At 44.8% G+C, this 15,055-nt stretch overlaps 4 protein-coding genes across 4 annotated transcripts in view; 2 read left to right on the top strand and 2 right to left on the bottom strand.

The window, feature by feature from the left end:
• The window catches only part of LOC140721392 (uncharacterized), a 1,266,977-nt gene that overhangs the window by 142,867 nt on the left and 1,109,055 nt on the right, over positions 1-15,055 (bottom strand). The gene's annotated exons all lie outside the window — the stretch shown is intronic.
• The window catches only part of LOC140721387 (NACHT, LRR and PYD domains-containing protein 12-like), a 469,945-nt gene that overhangs the window by 159,830 nt on the left and 295,060 nt on the right, over positions 1-15,055 (bottom strand). The gene's annotated exons all lie outside the window — the stretch shown is intronic.
• Positions 1-15,055, top strand: part of LOC140721389 (uncharacterized) — a 39,530-nt gene that overhangs the window by 16,029 nt on the left and 8,446 nt on the right. The gene's annotated exons all lie outside the window — the stretch shown is intronic.
• Positions 5,398-6,839, top strand: LOC140721393 (uncharacterized). The gene has a single exon (XM_073036245.1). It carries the CDS (start codon positions 5,755-5,757, stop codon positions 6,523-6,525), a length of 771 nt encoding a protein of 256 aa, XP_072892346.1. The 5' UTR covers positions 5,398-5,754; the 3' UTR covers positions 6,526-6,839.

The following is a 15,055-nucleotide window of genomic DNA, read 5'->3' as shown; positions in this document are numbered from 1 at the left end:
GTAGACCAGAACCATACTGTTAAGGCTCCCCGCTGTCGGATATGTAGACCAGAATCATACATGGTAAATGTCAGGGCATGGAATGTGATTAATGACCCTACAACAGGGGACTGAATAAATAGTTAGTCTAACAATTCTAATCAGACACACCATCTTCTCACCTTTCTCCCTCATCCCTGGCTACTTACCCCGTGTCCCTCACCACTCCCTCCTCACAGTCCCTCTTCCTCATAGGGCCCTCTACTTCAGCCCTCCCTTCTTGCTCCCTCTCTCCCTCACTGTCTCGCCTTTCCCATACCCCTTCCTTATCATCGCCCCTGTCAATCATCCTTGCTTCCTCACCGACTCTCTCCCTCTCCCTTCCCTCTTCCCTATCCCTCTCAGTTACGCTGCTACTCAACCAGCCTCCCACTCTCTTTCGCCCCTTTCCTCACACTCCTTCTTTTTCACCTCTCTCTACTCCTCTATTAGCAAATAGTACTCCTCTCTTGTGTCTCTCTTCACCTACTCACTCTCTCATGCCTCTCTCTTCATTTCTCTCACACTCTCTCCCCTTCTCCCCTTCTATCCACTCTGTTTCTCTTCCTTTTCCATTCTCTCTCCCATCCCACAATCCCTGTCCCTACCCCTATCATCCGCCACCTCACTCTCAATCTCAGTCACCCTCTGCCTTCTCATCTCCATCTCCTCCTCTCTCACGCACCCTCTCACCTCAACCAAACTTTTCTCTCTCACTCAGTCACCTCCACCACTCTGTAACCTCCTCCATTTCCAGCTTTCTCTCTCTCTATCTCTCTCCCGACATTCCACCACCCCCACTCTCCCAAACACTCTCACTGCTGGCTCCCGTATCCCACATTGTTGGCCCCTCTTTCTCACCCTCTAAATCTACCAGTCACCGCTCACATTCTCCCTCTTCACTCTCTGTCAGTCCTCCTCCTCCTCCCCCTCTCTCCCATCACACCCCGTGCTCTCCACCCCATCCCATACAGTGCTTTGCAAATGGTTAGGCACCACTGGTCAAACTTCCTGTTACTGTGAATAGTTAAGTGAGTAGAAGGTGAACTGATCTCCAAAAGTCATAAAGTTAAAGATGAAATATTCTTCAACATTTTAAGCAATTTAGTGTATTATTTCTGTTTTGTACAATTTTAGAGTGAGAAAAAGGAAAGGAGCACCATGGAAAAGTTTGGCCACCCCAAGAGATTTGAGCTCTCAGATAACTTTTACCAAGGTCTCAGGCCTGAGTTAGCTTGTTAGGGCTATGGCTTGTTCACAGTCATCGTTAGGACAGGCCAGGTTATGCAAATCGCAAAGCTTCATAAATACCCTGACCCCTCAAACCTTGTCCCAACCATCAGCAGCCATGGGCTCCTCTAAGCAGCTGCCTGGCACTCTGAAATTTAAAATAATGGATGCTCACATAGCAGGAGAAGGCTATAAGAAGATAGCAAAGTGTTTTCAGGTAGCTGTTTCCTCAGTTCGCAATGTAATTAAGAAATGGCAGTTAACAGGAACGGTGGAGATCAAGTTGATGTCTGGAAGACCAAGAAAATTTTATGAGAGAACTACTCATTGGATTGCCAGAAAGGCAAATCAAAACCCCTGTTTGATGTAAAAAATTCATTCAGGAAGATGTAGCAGACTCTGGAGTGGTGGTGCGCTGTACTACTCTGCAGTGACACCTGCACAAATATGACCTTCATGGAAGTGTCATCAGAAGAAAACCTTTCCTGCATCCTCACCGCAAAATTCAGCGTCAGAGGTTTTTCTGACATTGAGGGAGAGGTTGTTTTCTTGACACCAGACAGATGTTGTTCAGACCTCAGATACAGTCAGCAATCAAATGCTTGAACATGGTGCGATGGATGTGTTGAGCTGTGGAAATCACGATGGAAGAAGCATCGTAGGAAAGCCAGATGAGCCCAGGGCAAGGAATTATGATATCGTAGGCATTACTGGGAATTGGTTGCACCCAACAGTCTGAGGGATTTAGAGGAACCAATTTGTAGAGAGTTCATAGACTATACCAAGTAACAAAAGTTGATATAGCAAGTGATTTTAACTTTCCATATATTGACTGGGACTCCCATACTGTAAAAGGACTAGATGGGGTAGAGTTTGTCAAATGTTTCCTTAGTCAGTACGTAGAATTCCCGATGTAGAAGTGTGCAATAAGCTGTTAGGAAATGATCAGAGCTGGTGACAGAAATTAGTGTATGTCAACACCTTGTGTATAGTGATCATAATGCCATGAGATTCCAAGAAAATATGGAAAAACAGAGGCCTGGACCTCTCTTGAGATTCTAAATTGGAGAAAGATCAATTTTTATGGTATTTTCAAGGATTTGACAAGTGTGGATTGGGACAGGCTGTTTTCTGGCAAAGGAGTATTTGGTGAGAGGGAGTTCTTCAGAAGTGAAATTCTGAGGGTGTAGAGGTTGTACGTGCCTACCAAAATAAAAGTTGAAAGGTAACTGGTGCAGGGAACGTCAGTTTTCAACAGGTATTGAGGCCCCAGAAATTTTGTTCCTCGAAATTCCTCAGGCTGTTGGGTGCTACCAAGACACATTAATGACTACAATATCATATTTCCACACCCTGAGCTCATCTGACTTTCTTTAGTTGTCTTTTGTTGGTTTCTGAAAGCTTCCCAATAGTTTTTGCTCTTTTGTTTGCCCTCTCTTTGGCTTTTATGTTGGGTTTGGCTTCTCATTTCAGCCACGGTTGTGTCCTCCTGCCTTTCCATTGCTTCCACTTCTTTGGGATGTATCGATCACTCAGCTCCCGAGTTGCTCCCAGAAACTCCAGCCATTGCTGCTCTGTCGTCACTCCTACCAGATTCCCCTTCCAGTCAGGTTTGGCCAGCTTCTCTGTCACAGAAACATGGAGAAGGTCAGAACAGAAACATGCTCACTCTGGACGATCAGAATGGTAATCTATACAGGAGACAAAATAGATGGGGGAGGTTTTAAATAGTAGTTTTGCATCTGTATTTACTCAGGAGATGGACACAGAGTCTGTAGAGGTAAGGCAAAGCAGCATCAACTTCATGGACCCTGTACAGATTACAGAGGTGGAGGTGTTTGCTGTCTTTTGGCAAATTAGCATGGATCAATCCCCAGGGCCTGACAAGTTGTTCCCTAGGACCCTGCGGAAGACAAGTGCAGAAATTGTTGGGGCACAAGCAGAGATATTCAAATCTTCCTTAGTGACAGGTGAGGTACTGGAGGATTGGAGGACAGACAATGTTGTTCCGCTGTTCGAGAAGGGCTGTAAGGATAAACAAGAAAATTATATGTTGGTGAGCTTGACATCAGTAGTGGGAAAGTTATTAGAACATATGTGCAGGATCCGGATATGTAAGCATTTGGATCGATGTGGTCTGACTAAGGATAGACAGCATGGCTTTGTGCATGGTAGGTCATGTCTAACCAATCTTACCGAGTCTCTCGAGGAAGGTATCAGGAAAGTGGATGAGGGCAAGGCAGTGGATGTTGTCTACATGGACTTTAGCAAGGCACTTGACAAAGTCTCATATGGGAGTTTGGTCAAGAAGGTTCAGTCACTCAGCATTCAAGATTAGACAGTAAATTGGATGAGACTCTGTCTTTGGGAGAAGCCAGAGCGTGGTAGCAGATGGTTGCCTCTCTGACCGGAGGCCTGTGTCTAGTGGTTGCCACAGGGATCAGTGCTGGATCTGTTGTTGTTTGTCATCTATATCAGTAGTCTGGATGATAAGATGGTTAGGGATCAGCAAGTTTCTGGATGAAACCGAGACTGGGGATTCAGCGGACTGTGAGAAGACTATCATGGCTTGCAGTGCGAACTGGACCAGGTGGAAATATGGCTTGAGAAATGGAAAATGGAATTCAATGCAGACAAGTGCGAGGTGTTGCATGTTGGTGGGACCTACCAGGGTGGGTCTTACACAGTGACTGGTCGGACATGGAGGAGTGTTGTTGAAGAATGGGATCTGGGAATACAGGTTTATATTTCACTGAAACTGGTGTCACAGTTAGATAGGGACAGAAAGAAAGATTTTGGCACATAGTCCTTCATAAACCAAAGTACTGAATGGTATGTTATGTTGACTTTGTACAAGACATTGGTGAGGCCTAATTTGGGGTATTCAGTGCAGTTTTGGTCAGCAACCTACAGGAAAGATATAAAGACTTTGAAAGAGTTCAGAGAAAATTTGCAAGGATGTGGCCAGGTCTGGAGGACTTGGGTTATAAGGAGAGATAGAACAGGTCAGGGAACGTAGAAGATTGAGGGGAGATTTGATGCAGTTATACGACTATTTAGAGGTTTATAGATACGGTAAATGGAAGCTGGCTTTTACCACTGAGATGGGGTGGGACTACAACCAGAGGCCATGGGTTAAGGGTGAAAGGTGAAATGTTAAGGGGAACATGAGGGGAAACTTCTTCACACAGCCGGTAATCTGGGTGTGGAATGAGCAGCCAGCACAAGTGGTGCATACGAGCTCGATTTCAACATTTAAGAGGTTTGTGTAGGTACCTGGATGTTAGGGGTACAGGAGTAGAAAGTTTAAATAGTTCAACACAAACTAGATGGGCCAAAAGGCCTATTTCTGTGTTGTACTTTTCCATAACTGTGACAGAACCTTAAATAATACTAATATTCACTCAAATTCATTTTAACAGCTGTGCAGACCAACCATATATCTTGAGTCGGAGATATTTAAGGAAAGGTACCTCAATTCCGGAGTCTCTCCGGTTAGCGGACGATTTCCCTCCATGCCTCTCTGACGTCATGGGCAACCACATACGAGGCAAGTATGCCATTGCCTTCTGCCGGGTGAGTTTCCAAAGAGATCACCAGCTGGTAACCCAGCACGGATGGAAAGCGTGCAGGGGAGCTGGCTGGATTCGAACTCAGGACCTTTCGTCCCGAAGTCTGGCACTGATGCCACTACGCCACCAGCCAGGTCAGGAGATATTGACATGGCATTGAAACAGTGGCACTTTAAATTAACATTACATAAAGGAAAACCCTAACGGCACATCAACAAAGGCTATTTGCATGAGAGGGTTTCTGTTACAGTGGGGCCAGGCATCCTTGCAGCTCAGTGGGAACAGGGAATAATGTGAATGGACAGAGTCAAACAGAGCCAAGTCTCAGATTGGAGATTCCAGAAATGCCCCATTCTTATAGAGCATCAGAGAGTTTGAGGGTCATTCCAGACACCAGCATTGTGTAGAGTTAGAAGGTGATTTCTCTCTCCAACTTGGGTTGAACCTCACTGTAACAGTGTGATGTCAGATCACACCTTGGCAACTCAAGTGATCTAATCTCAAATATTCTCCTTCACCCACTGATGGATTTTTAAATCTTTTTACAGGTTAAAATCGACAAGGAATTTAACGCAACACACCAGTTGTGCTGTCTCTGTCTATATATTTAAGGAGCAAGGGATTCAATCAACCATCCTTCCTGCTCAGACTGTCGGGAGGGGTTCACTCAGTCATCTGACCAACTGGCGCGTCTGTCATTTTACACAGGGGAGAGGCCATTCACCTGCTCAGACAGTGGGAATGGATTCACTCGTTAATCTCAACTGAAGTTACATCAGCAAGTTCACACTGGGCAAGGCCATTCACCTGTTCTGTGTTTGGGAAGGGATTCAGTCAGTCATCCCATCTGTGGACACACCAGTCAGTTCACACTGGGCAGAGGCTGGTCACCTGCTGATTTTTTGTGGAAGGATTCACTCGGTCATCTGACCTAATGGCTCACCAGCAGGTTCACACCAAGGAGCGGCCATTTACCTGCTCAGACTGTGGGAAGAGATTCACCTACTCATCCCAACTCAAGTTACACCAGCGAGTTCACACTGGTGAGAGGCCATTCACCTGCTCAGACTGTCAGAAGGGATTCACTCAGTCATCTCACCTACTGGCACACCAGTCAGTTCACACTGGGGAGCGGCCATTCACCTGCTCAGACTGTGGGAAGGGATTCACTCATTTATACAACCTACAGTGTCACCAACAAGTTCACACTGGGGTGAGGCCATTCATTTGTTCAGACTGTGGAAAGGGATTCACTCGATCATCTATCCTACTTGCACACCAGCGAGTTCACACTGGGGAGCGGCCCTTCATCTGCTCAGAATGTGGGAAAGGATTTACTCAGTCATCAGAACTACTGGCACACCTGTCAGCTCACACTGGGGACTGGCCATTCACCTGCTCAGACTGTGGGAAGGGATTCACTTCATCATCTGATTTACAAAAACACAAGTCAGTTCACACCGGAGAGAGGCCTTTCACCTGTTCAGACTGTGGGAAGGGATTCACTCAGTCATCCACACTGAAGGTACATCAGCGAATTCACACTGGAGAGAGGCCATTCACCTGCTCAGACTGTGGGAAGGGATTCACTCAGTCATCTCACCTACTGAGACACCAGTCAATTCACACTGGGAAGAGGCCATTCACCTGCTCAGACTTTGGGAAGAGATTCTCTCAGCTATCTCCACCAAATGTGCATCATTGAGTTCACACAGGGGAGAGGCCATTCACCTGCTGTCAATGTGGGGAAGGATTCACTCAGTAATCTAACCTTGTGATACATTACAGGGTTCACACTGGGGAGAAAGTTTCGATAAGCTGCATGCTGGATATTTGTCCATCACCATTGCAGAATGCAATTTCGAGAGTGACTGTCGGTGCTGAACTCTGCAATTATTGCTGCTGCTCACCACACCCAGTTCTGCACCCTGGTCACTGGGCATGGGAGGAGTTTCTTCTGCTGCACATTCACCTTTAATGGGACTGAAGTTTAATACTCTGGATATGTGACAAATAAATCAGTTCTATATTAAACTCTGTCTCCGGTACTTAGCGAATTTATAACACACCTAGTGTACAGTAGAGAGTCAACTCAGGCTTGCTGGACCCTGCCAGTTATTCTGTTCCATCACAGTACTTTTAAATCCTCCCCTGTTGTTCATCTCCTGCTCTCCCTGTGGTGTTGGGATCCAAACAGTCACCACTCTGTGGGTGAAGAGGTTTCCCTTGAATTTTCTGCAGACTGAAGAAGTCGAGCTGCCTGCAGTTCTGTCAGAGATGTTCTTCGCCCCTCAAATCTCTGGGCTGAGGAAGAATGACATTGAGGGTTAACCTCCTTATTCAGGGCTCATTTCCACATTATGGGTCATTTTCAGGGCAGAGTTTGGGGCTCTGGACGATGGTCAGGGTACGAATGTACGATGAGGAGTAGGGAATCAGCAGCGGGGCATGGCAAAGAATGACAGAGTAGCAATGCTTGGAAGCTGATAGACAGAGAAAATCTTCTGTTTGTCTGACTAATGACGCAAACAATACCTGTGGAGAGGTGATCCACTGGTCGAGGAATATGCGTGTGTTGGGAATGGTTTTATCTATTGACAGAAGAATACAGCATGAAAACAGAGGGAAGTTAGAGGATTGGAAAGCTTTTAGGTAACCAACAGGAGACAACTAAAAAAAAACACTGGAGAGACAAGATGAAAAATTAAGGTAAGTGAGCCAATAATATCAAGTATCAAAAGTTGTTCAGATACATAAAGAGTCAAAGAGAGGCAAGAGTTGATATTGTACCGCTGGAAGATGATGTTGGTGAGTTAGTAATAGAGCAAAGAAATAGCGGTCGAATGTAATAAGTATTTTGTGTCAATCTTCACTGTTTAAAACACTAGCAGTATAAGACCATAAGACATAGGAGCAGAATTAGGCCATTCAGCCCATCAAGTCTGCTCTGCCATTCTATCATGGCTGATCCCGGTTCTCACTCAACCCCATGCACCTGCCTCCTCGGCATATCCTGTAATGCCCTGATTGATCAGCAAACTATTAGCTTCTGCCTTAAATGTACCCACGGATTTGGCTCCCACCGCCATCTGTTTCAGTGAATTCCAGATGTTCACTGCTGTCTGACTAAACAAAATCCTCTGTAACTACTCTGAAAGGTCGCTCCTCAGTTTGGAGGCTGTGCCCTCTGTTATGGCTACCCCCACCATACGAAAAGTCCTCTCCTCATCCTCATCCACCCGATCCAGACCTTTCCACATTCGGTAGGTTTCAGTGAGATTTACCCCACACCACTCACATTTATTAAACATATGTCAGTGCAGGAGTACAGGCCCAAGGCTGGCAAACGCTCCTCATATCTTAACCCCTTTATTACCGGAATCATCTTCTTGAACACCCTCTGGACTCTCTCCAACAACAACACACCTTTTCTGAGATATGCATCCCAAATACTCTCAGTGCGGCCTAAGTAGTATCTTATAAAGTACCAGCATCATCTCCTTGCTTTTAGATTCTACTTCACTTTAAATAAATGCCAGCATTGCATTTGCCTTCTTTACCATAGGCTCAACCTGTAAATTAACCTTCTGGGAGTCTTGCCCGAGGATTCATATTTCCTTCTGTACTTCTGTTGTTTGAACCTTTTCCCCAATCAGATAATAGTTCACTATTGTTCCTTTTGCCAAAATGCATTATCGTACATTTCCCAGTATTGTATTCCATCTGCCACTTTTTTGCCCGTTCTTGAAATTTGTCTGTGTCCTGCTGCAATCGGATTACTTCCTCAGCACTACCAACGCCTCCACCTATCTTTGTATCATCCACAAACCTTGCCACAAAGCCATCAGTTCCATTATCCAACTCATTGACAAACTATTTGAAAAGTAGCAGTCCGAATACTGACCCCTGTAGACCACTAGTCACTGCTAGCCAACAAGAAAAGGCCCCTTTTATTCCCACTCGCTGCCTCTTGGCTGTTAGCCATTCCTCTGTCCATGCTAGTATTTCCTCAGATTTTTATCCTGTTAAGCAGTCTCATGTGTGACACCTTATCAGATGCCTTCTGAAAATCCAAGTAAATGATATCCACTGCCTCTCGTTTGTCCATCCTCCTTATGACTTCCTCGAAGATCTGTAACAGACTTGTCAGGCAAGGTTTCCCTGTACAGAAGCTATGCTGGCTTTGATTTAGTATATCATTAGTCTCCTAGTACCCCAAAACCTCAACTGTTATATTAGACTCAAATGCTTTCCCAGCCACTGAGGTTAGGCTAACTGGACTATAATTTGTTTTTTTTTTCAGTTGCCTGTTGCTGGATTTTAAAAGAAACCCAATTATCTAACTTCCTACTCACTTTTGCTACATTATATGCACTTTCCTTGGCTTTTATACAGTCCTTAACTTCCTTTGTCAGCCGTGGTAGTCTAGCCCTGCTGTTTGAGAACTACTTCTGCCGGACATATCTATCCTGTACGTTATGAACTATTCTCAGAGACGTCAGCCACCTGGGGAATCACCTCTCTCATGCCTCTGTAATACACTTTATTCCATTGCCATACTCCGCATGTGACCTATGCTTCTCCCTCACAAGTTGCAGTGGGAATTCATTCAAATTAAGATCACTGCCTTCTAATGGTTCCTTTACATTATCCTCCCTAATAAGATCTGGGTTATTAAAAAACACAAAACTAAGATAGCAGTTCCCTGAGTAGGCTCAACCATCAGCTGCTCTAAAAAGCCATTTTGTACACATTCCATCTCTTGCGATCGGACACAAATCTGACTTTCCCCATTCTCCTGCAGATAGAAGTCACCCACTACAATTGTGTCATTAAATTTATTGCATAAATGCCAAACATTCAGCAGTATCTGGGACAGAAGTGAGGATACATGCTTTTACCAAGGAGAGAAGGTGTTTTTGAAGCTGAAAGGCCTGAAGGTAGATAAGATTCCCGGACCAGAAGGTGTACACCCCAGGGTTCAGAAAGAGGTAGCTGAAGAGACTGTGAAGGCATTAGAGTCAAAGAACACTACAACCCAGGCAAACCCCTTTCAGCCAAACTAGTCCGTGCCAAAACATTAATCTGCCGAGTTCCAACAACTTCCACCTGGACCATAGACCTCCATATCCTTCTCATCCAGTGACCTAAGCAAATTTCTCTTAAAGATTACAATCGTCCCTGCCACTTGCTCTGGCAGCTCGGTGCACACTCTCCCCGCCTCTGAATGAAGAAGTTCCCCCTTAGTTTTCTCTTCAAGTGATGAGTAATGATCTATCAGAAATCACTAGATGTTGGAATGGTTTTTGGCGGACTAGAAACTTGCCAATGTCACTCCACTCTTTATGAAGAGAGGGAGGCAGAAGAAAAAAAACAATGGACAACAAAGGTTTTGCTTCCTGAAAACCTTTAGGTGTATCTTATGAATTTTGGGCTACTGATCATGAAAATCACCATGGAATTTCCCTATCACGCACCATTTTTTGAAATAGCTTATGTTTATTATTTCAATTCATAATTCAGGTCAATTAAAATGTTGCCTGCAATGTAAGCTGGAAAGTTTCCTATCTTGTTCACACATGCTTGGGCATACTTAGCCGGCGCGGCTGCTGCAAGGCAGGACAGGTTTTAATAATAATTATTGGGTTCAGGACTGTAAGGATGGAATTTGCTATTACCAGGCAGAGGAAAAAAAATCTATGAAAGATTTTCACCAGAATAACTGATGCCAAGGTTAAGGAAAGCATTGTTATTGGTCCACAAATCAAACAGGTCATCAACGACAGGCAATTTGAAGAATTTCTAGTGGGACTGGAGAAAATGACATGGAAGGCATTCAAGGAAGTTGTTGAAATTATTCTCGGCATCAACAGAGCACCAAGCTTCATGCAGCTGGTTGAAACCATGCTTCAAGCATATAAAACCATGAAATGCAACATGTCACTAAAGATTCATTTTCTGCATTCACATTTGGACTTCCTCCCTGCAAATCTTGGTGCTGTTAGTGACGAGCATGGTGAAAGATTTCACCAGGACATTGCGGTCATGGAGAAAAGATACCAGGGCAACTGAATCCAGCAATGCTGCAAATTAGTGTTGGGCACTTAAACGAGAAGCGTCAGACACTGAGTACGAATGAAAATCATTAACAAAATATTTTTTACTTGGTTGCACTATTGCAAAGCAGCAGCACCATTATGCAATTAAAGACAATATGTTCAATAAAAGTTAATTTGTCGTTTTTCCAAATTCCTGCGTGATACAAGTAGTCTTAAATTATATTTGTGTTCATCTTCAAGCAGTTAATCATAAACAAAAAAATTCTGAGGATGCAACGCTTTTGAAAAAGAAAATTGTTGTCCAGTGAGATTATAGGACAGTTAGTCTGATCTCAGTGGTCAGGGATATGTTCGGGTGAGTTTTTTGGGTACTGTAATTGGGGAGGCATGATGAAGTAGGACAAAGTCAGCAGAATTCCTTTGCAGGGAATCGTGTGTGACAAATCACTTGCAATATTTTGAGGAAATAACAGGCAAGATAGATAAAGCAGAGGCAGTGGATGGTGTTTGCATGGATTTTCAGATGAGCTTTAACAAGGTACCCCATCCAAGGCCGATTAAGGAGGCAATGGATCCAAGAGGACATTGCTTTGTGGGTCCAGAACTGGCTTGCCACAGAGGACAAAGAGTAGCTGTAGTCGGGTCATATTCTGCATGGAGGTCGGTGACTAGTGGTCTATTACTAGTGGACTAGTGGATGACTCCCATCCACTCCATAAAGTACTGGTTAGGCACAGAAGTACATTCAGCCAGAGACTCATTCCACCGAGATGCAACACTGAGCATCAAAGGAAGTCATTCCTGCCTGTGGCCATCGAACTTTACAACTCCTCCCTCGGAGTGTTATTCCACTTGGAATAATTTACTTATTATTATTTAATTATGGTTTTATATTGCTATATTTCTACACTATTCTTGGTTGGTGTGAATGTAACAAAACCCAATTTCCCTCGGGATCAATAAAGTATATCTGTCTGTATGTCTGGTGTGCCTCAGGGATCTGGTCTGGGACCTCTACTCCTCGTGATTTTTATAAATGACCTGGATAAGGAAGCGGAGGGATAGGATAGTAAGTTTGCTGATGACACAAAGTTTGGGGGGTTTTGTTGATAGTGTGGAGGGCTGTCAGGGGTTACAGCAGGACATTGATAAGATGCAAAACTGGACTGAGAAGTGGCAAATGGAGTTCAACACTGATAAGTGTGAGGTGATTCATTTTGTTAGGTCAAATACGATGGCAGATTATAGTATTAATGGTAAGACTCTTGGCAGTGTATTGGATCCGCGGGATCTTGGGGTCCGAGTCCATAGGATACTCAAAGCTGTTACGCAGGTTGACTGTGTAGTTAAAAAGGCATAAGGTGCATTGGCTTTCATCAACCGTGCGATTGAGTTTAAGAGCGGAGAGGTAATGTTGCAGCTATATAGGACCCTGGTCAGAGTCCACTTGGAGTACTGTGCTCATTTCTGGTCGCCTCAATACAGGAAAGATGTGGAAACCATTGAAAGGGTGCAGAGGGGATTTACAAGGATGTTGCCTGGATTGGGGAACGTGCCTTATGAGAATAGGTTGAGTGAATTCGGCCTTTTCTCTTTGGAGCGATGGAGGACGAGAGGTGACCTGATAGAGGTGTATAAGGTGATGAGAGGAATTGATCGTGTGGGTAGTCAGAGGCTTTTTCCCAGGGCTGAAATGACTAACATCAGAGGGAAAGTGTTTATTACACAGAGAGTGGTGAGTGTGTGGAATGGGCTGCCAGGGGCGGTGTTGGCGATGGAACCAATAGGGTGTTTTAAGAGACTCCTGGACAGGTACATGGAGCTTAGAAAACTAGAGGGCTATGGGTAACCCTAGGTAATTTCTAAGTTAAGGACATGTTCGGCACAGCATTGTGGGCTGAAGTGCCGGAATTGTGCTGTCCGGTTTCTATGAAGATGCATTTTGTGTTAATAACTGATTTGGAAATGTTGTATTTGGTCGCTTAGCCAAATAGTGGACACAGTTTGGGAACAACTGGGTTCCAAGTAATGGTCCCTACAACACCCACTGGGACATCTTACAGGCCCAGGAAGGGTCTTTAAACAGACCGATTACCAGAACAGACGAAGACCACTCGGCCCCTCCAAACCGTCCTGTCATTCAATAAGTCCTTGGACTGGTCCATTCGCCCCCCACTTTGCTCGGACCATTGGCCCCACTTGTAGGTCAATAGACTGCCGGTTTGACCCCCAATGTGGTGAATCCCTCTGCTCGCCACCACTCCATCTTTCCAATAAAATGCACCCCCTTCCTTCCCCTGCTGGGTTCATTCCCTCCGTCCCCGGGGATTCGGCCAGTGTTCTCCTCCTACCTCTCAGCGATACATCAGACTCCGGCCGCAGGGACGCTTCAGAAGCGGGAAGAAATGAAAAGAAATCAAAAAGCGGGACATTTACTTTGAGGTTTATCCCGCCGAGGAAGCGGGGGAGACGATCTCTCGGCTGTTTCGCCTGTACTATTGGGTGTAATGAGTAATTGACATCGCTTCGCACCAATGGAAATAACGCAGCACCTGAATCCTCTGTTTCTCTGGGGGCCATAATTATAACCGTTGCTCTACAGATCCCACTGAATAAAGTTGAAATTTCAAAGTTTAAGTCTGAAAAGGGAGAGATTAATGGCGGACAGAAATCGACTGTGTCTTACATGTCCATGAGCGAGAGGCGGAGTCCTGTGTTAAATGATTAACCATCACGGCGACTGAAGGCAGCAGCAGGTTCATGAGGGACTGTTACTGTCAGATTCTGCAGTTCTTGCGGCTGCTCATCGCACCCAGGACTGAACCCTGGTTACTGAGCATTGGAGGAGTCTGTTCTGCTGATGTTAGCCTTAAACTGGACTAGTGCTTAATATTGTGGATCTGTGAAAGATAAATCAGCTCTGTATCAAATCCCATGTCTCAGGTACTTACTGTCTCTACCACACTCACGAAGCAAACTAGGGAGGCCACTCGGCCCATCTGGTCCCTGCCCATATTTCTGTTCCATATCAGTATATGAAAATCTACCCTTGCTGTTCCCCTCTCACTCTCCCTGAGATGACAGGTTGCCCACCATGTAACCTACTCTAGAAAATGCTTAGAAAATGCTTAGAAAATGCCTACAGCATAGCCACCTATTTTCCTAAGCTCCATGTACCTATCTAAGAGTCTCTTAAAAGACCCTATTGTATCCGCCTCTACCACCATCACTGGCAGTGCATTCCACACAAACACCACTCTTTGCTTTAAAAATCTTAGCTCTGATATCTCCTCTGTACCTACTTCCAAGCAGCTTAAACCTATTCCCCCTCGTGTTAGCTGTTTCAGCCCTGGGAAAAAGCCTCTGGCTATCCACACGACCAATGCCTCTCATCATCTTATACAACTGCATGAAATCCCTGCATGATTTTCTCCGGGCTGAATAAGACGATGAGCTCACTGTGGTTGTGACGTTCTTCAGGGCTCTGGACGAAGTTGGTTAAACTCCTTCTTCCCCCCTCTTTTCAACGTGTTGGGTCATTTTCACCAATTTTAAAGGACTGTGCCTCAGACAGCTGGGTTGTTGCAATTGTTACGTACCAGCAGCAACAGATCACTAACGGAGTCTGGTTTCGATGTTAAAACCACTCTCTTCTTTAGTATCTGCTCCAAATATAAAAGATTAAACGAAATAAACAGAATTTAACAGTGTAATGCGTATATATAGCTCCCAAACTATCAAGCTTGGGAAACAATGCTTAAAGTCTTCAGATGGTAAAATAGAAAAGTTCAGTAATCCACGGAAAAAGTGAGTGAGAGGAGAGATTTGTAAATCCACACGAACATGTAGAGAGAAGGCAATTACGAAGAATTCCACACACATTCCACGCTGGGTAAACGAAACAACAGTCGCTGAAGATCTTATCCGTCGATTAGTTCCGAAATCCTCTTAGAAATATCACCAGGTGACAGTCAGAGGAATATCGTCTTCAAGTGGTTACCACAGAACACCCGGATTCCAGGTAAGGGCCAACAAAAGTGATACCACAGGACACTCCAGCAAATCCACACATATGGATGATACGAAGTGACAGTCACACATCCGTTGTGCACTGCGTGCCGATGATCAGATCAACCCAACCTTTCGGGCATGGAAGAGTTGCAGCCTAGAGCAGTC

Source organism: Hemitrygon akajei, unplaced genomic scaffold (genome assembly GCF_048418815.1).
Source record: "Hemitrygon akajei unplaced genomic scaffold, sHemAka1.3 Scf000054, whole genome shotgun sequence".
NCBI classification, from domain to species: Eukaryota; Metazoa; Chordata; class Chondrichthyes; order Myliobatiformes; family Dasyatidae; genus Hemitrygon; species Hemitrygon akajei.
This window is presented reverse-complemented; position numbering and strand designations above follow the sequence as displayed.

What these genes read in the sequence shown, in the direction of transcription:
- LOC140721393 (XM_073036245.1), top strand. Translation starts at nt 5,755, where the DNA reads ATGGCTCACCAGCAGGTTCACACCAAGGAGCGGCCATTTACCTGCTCA.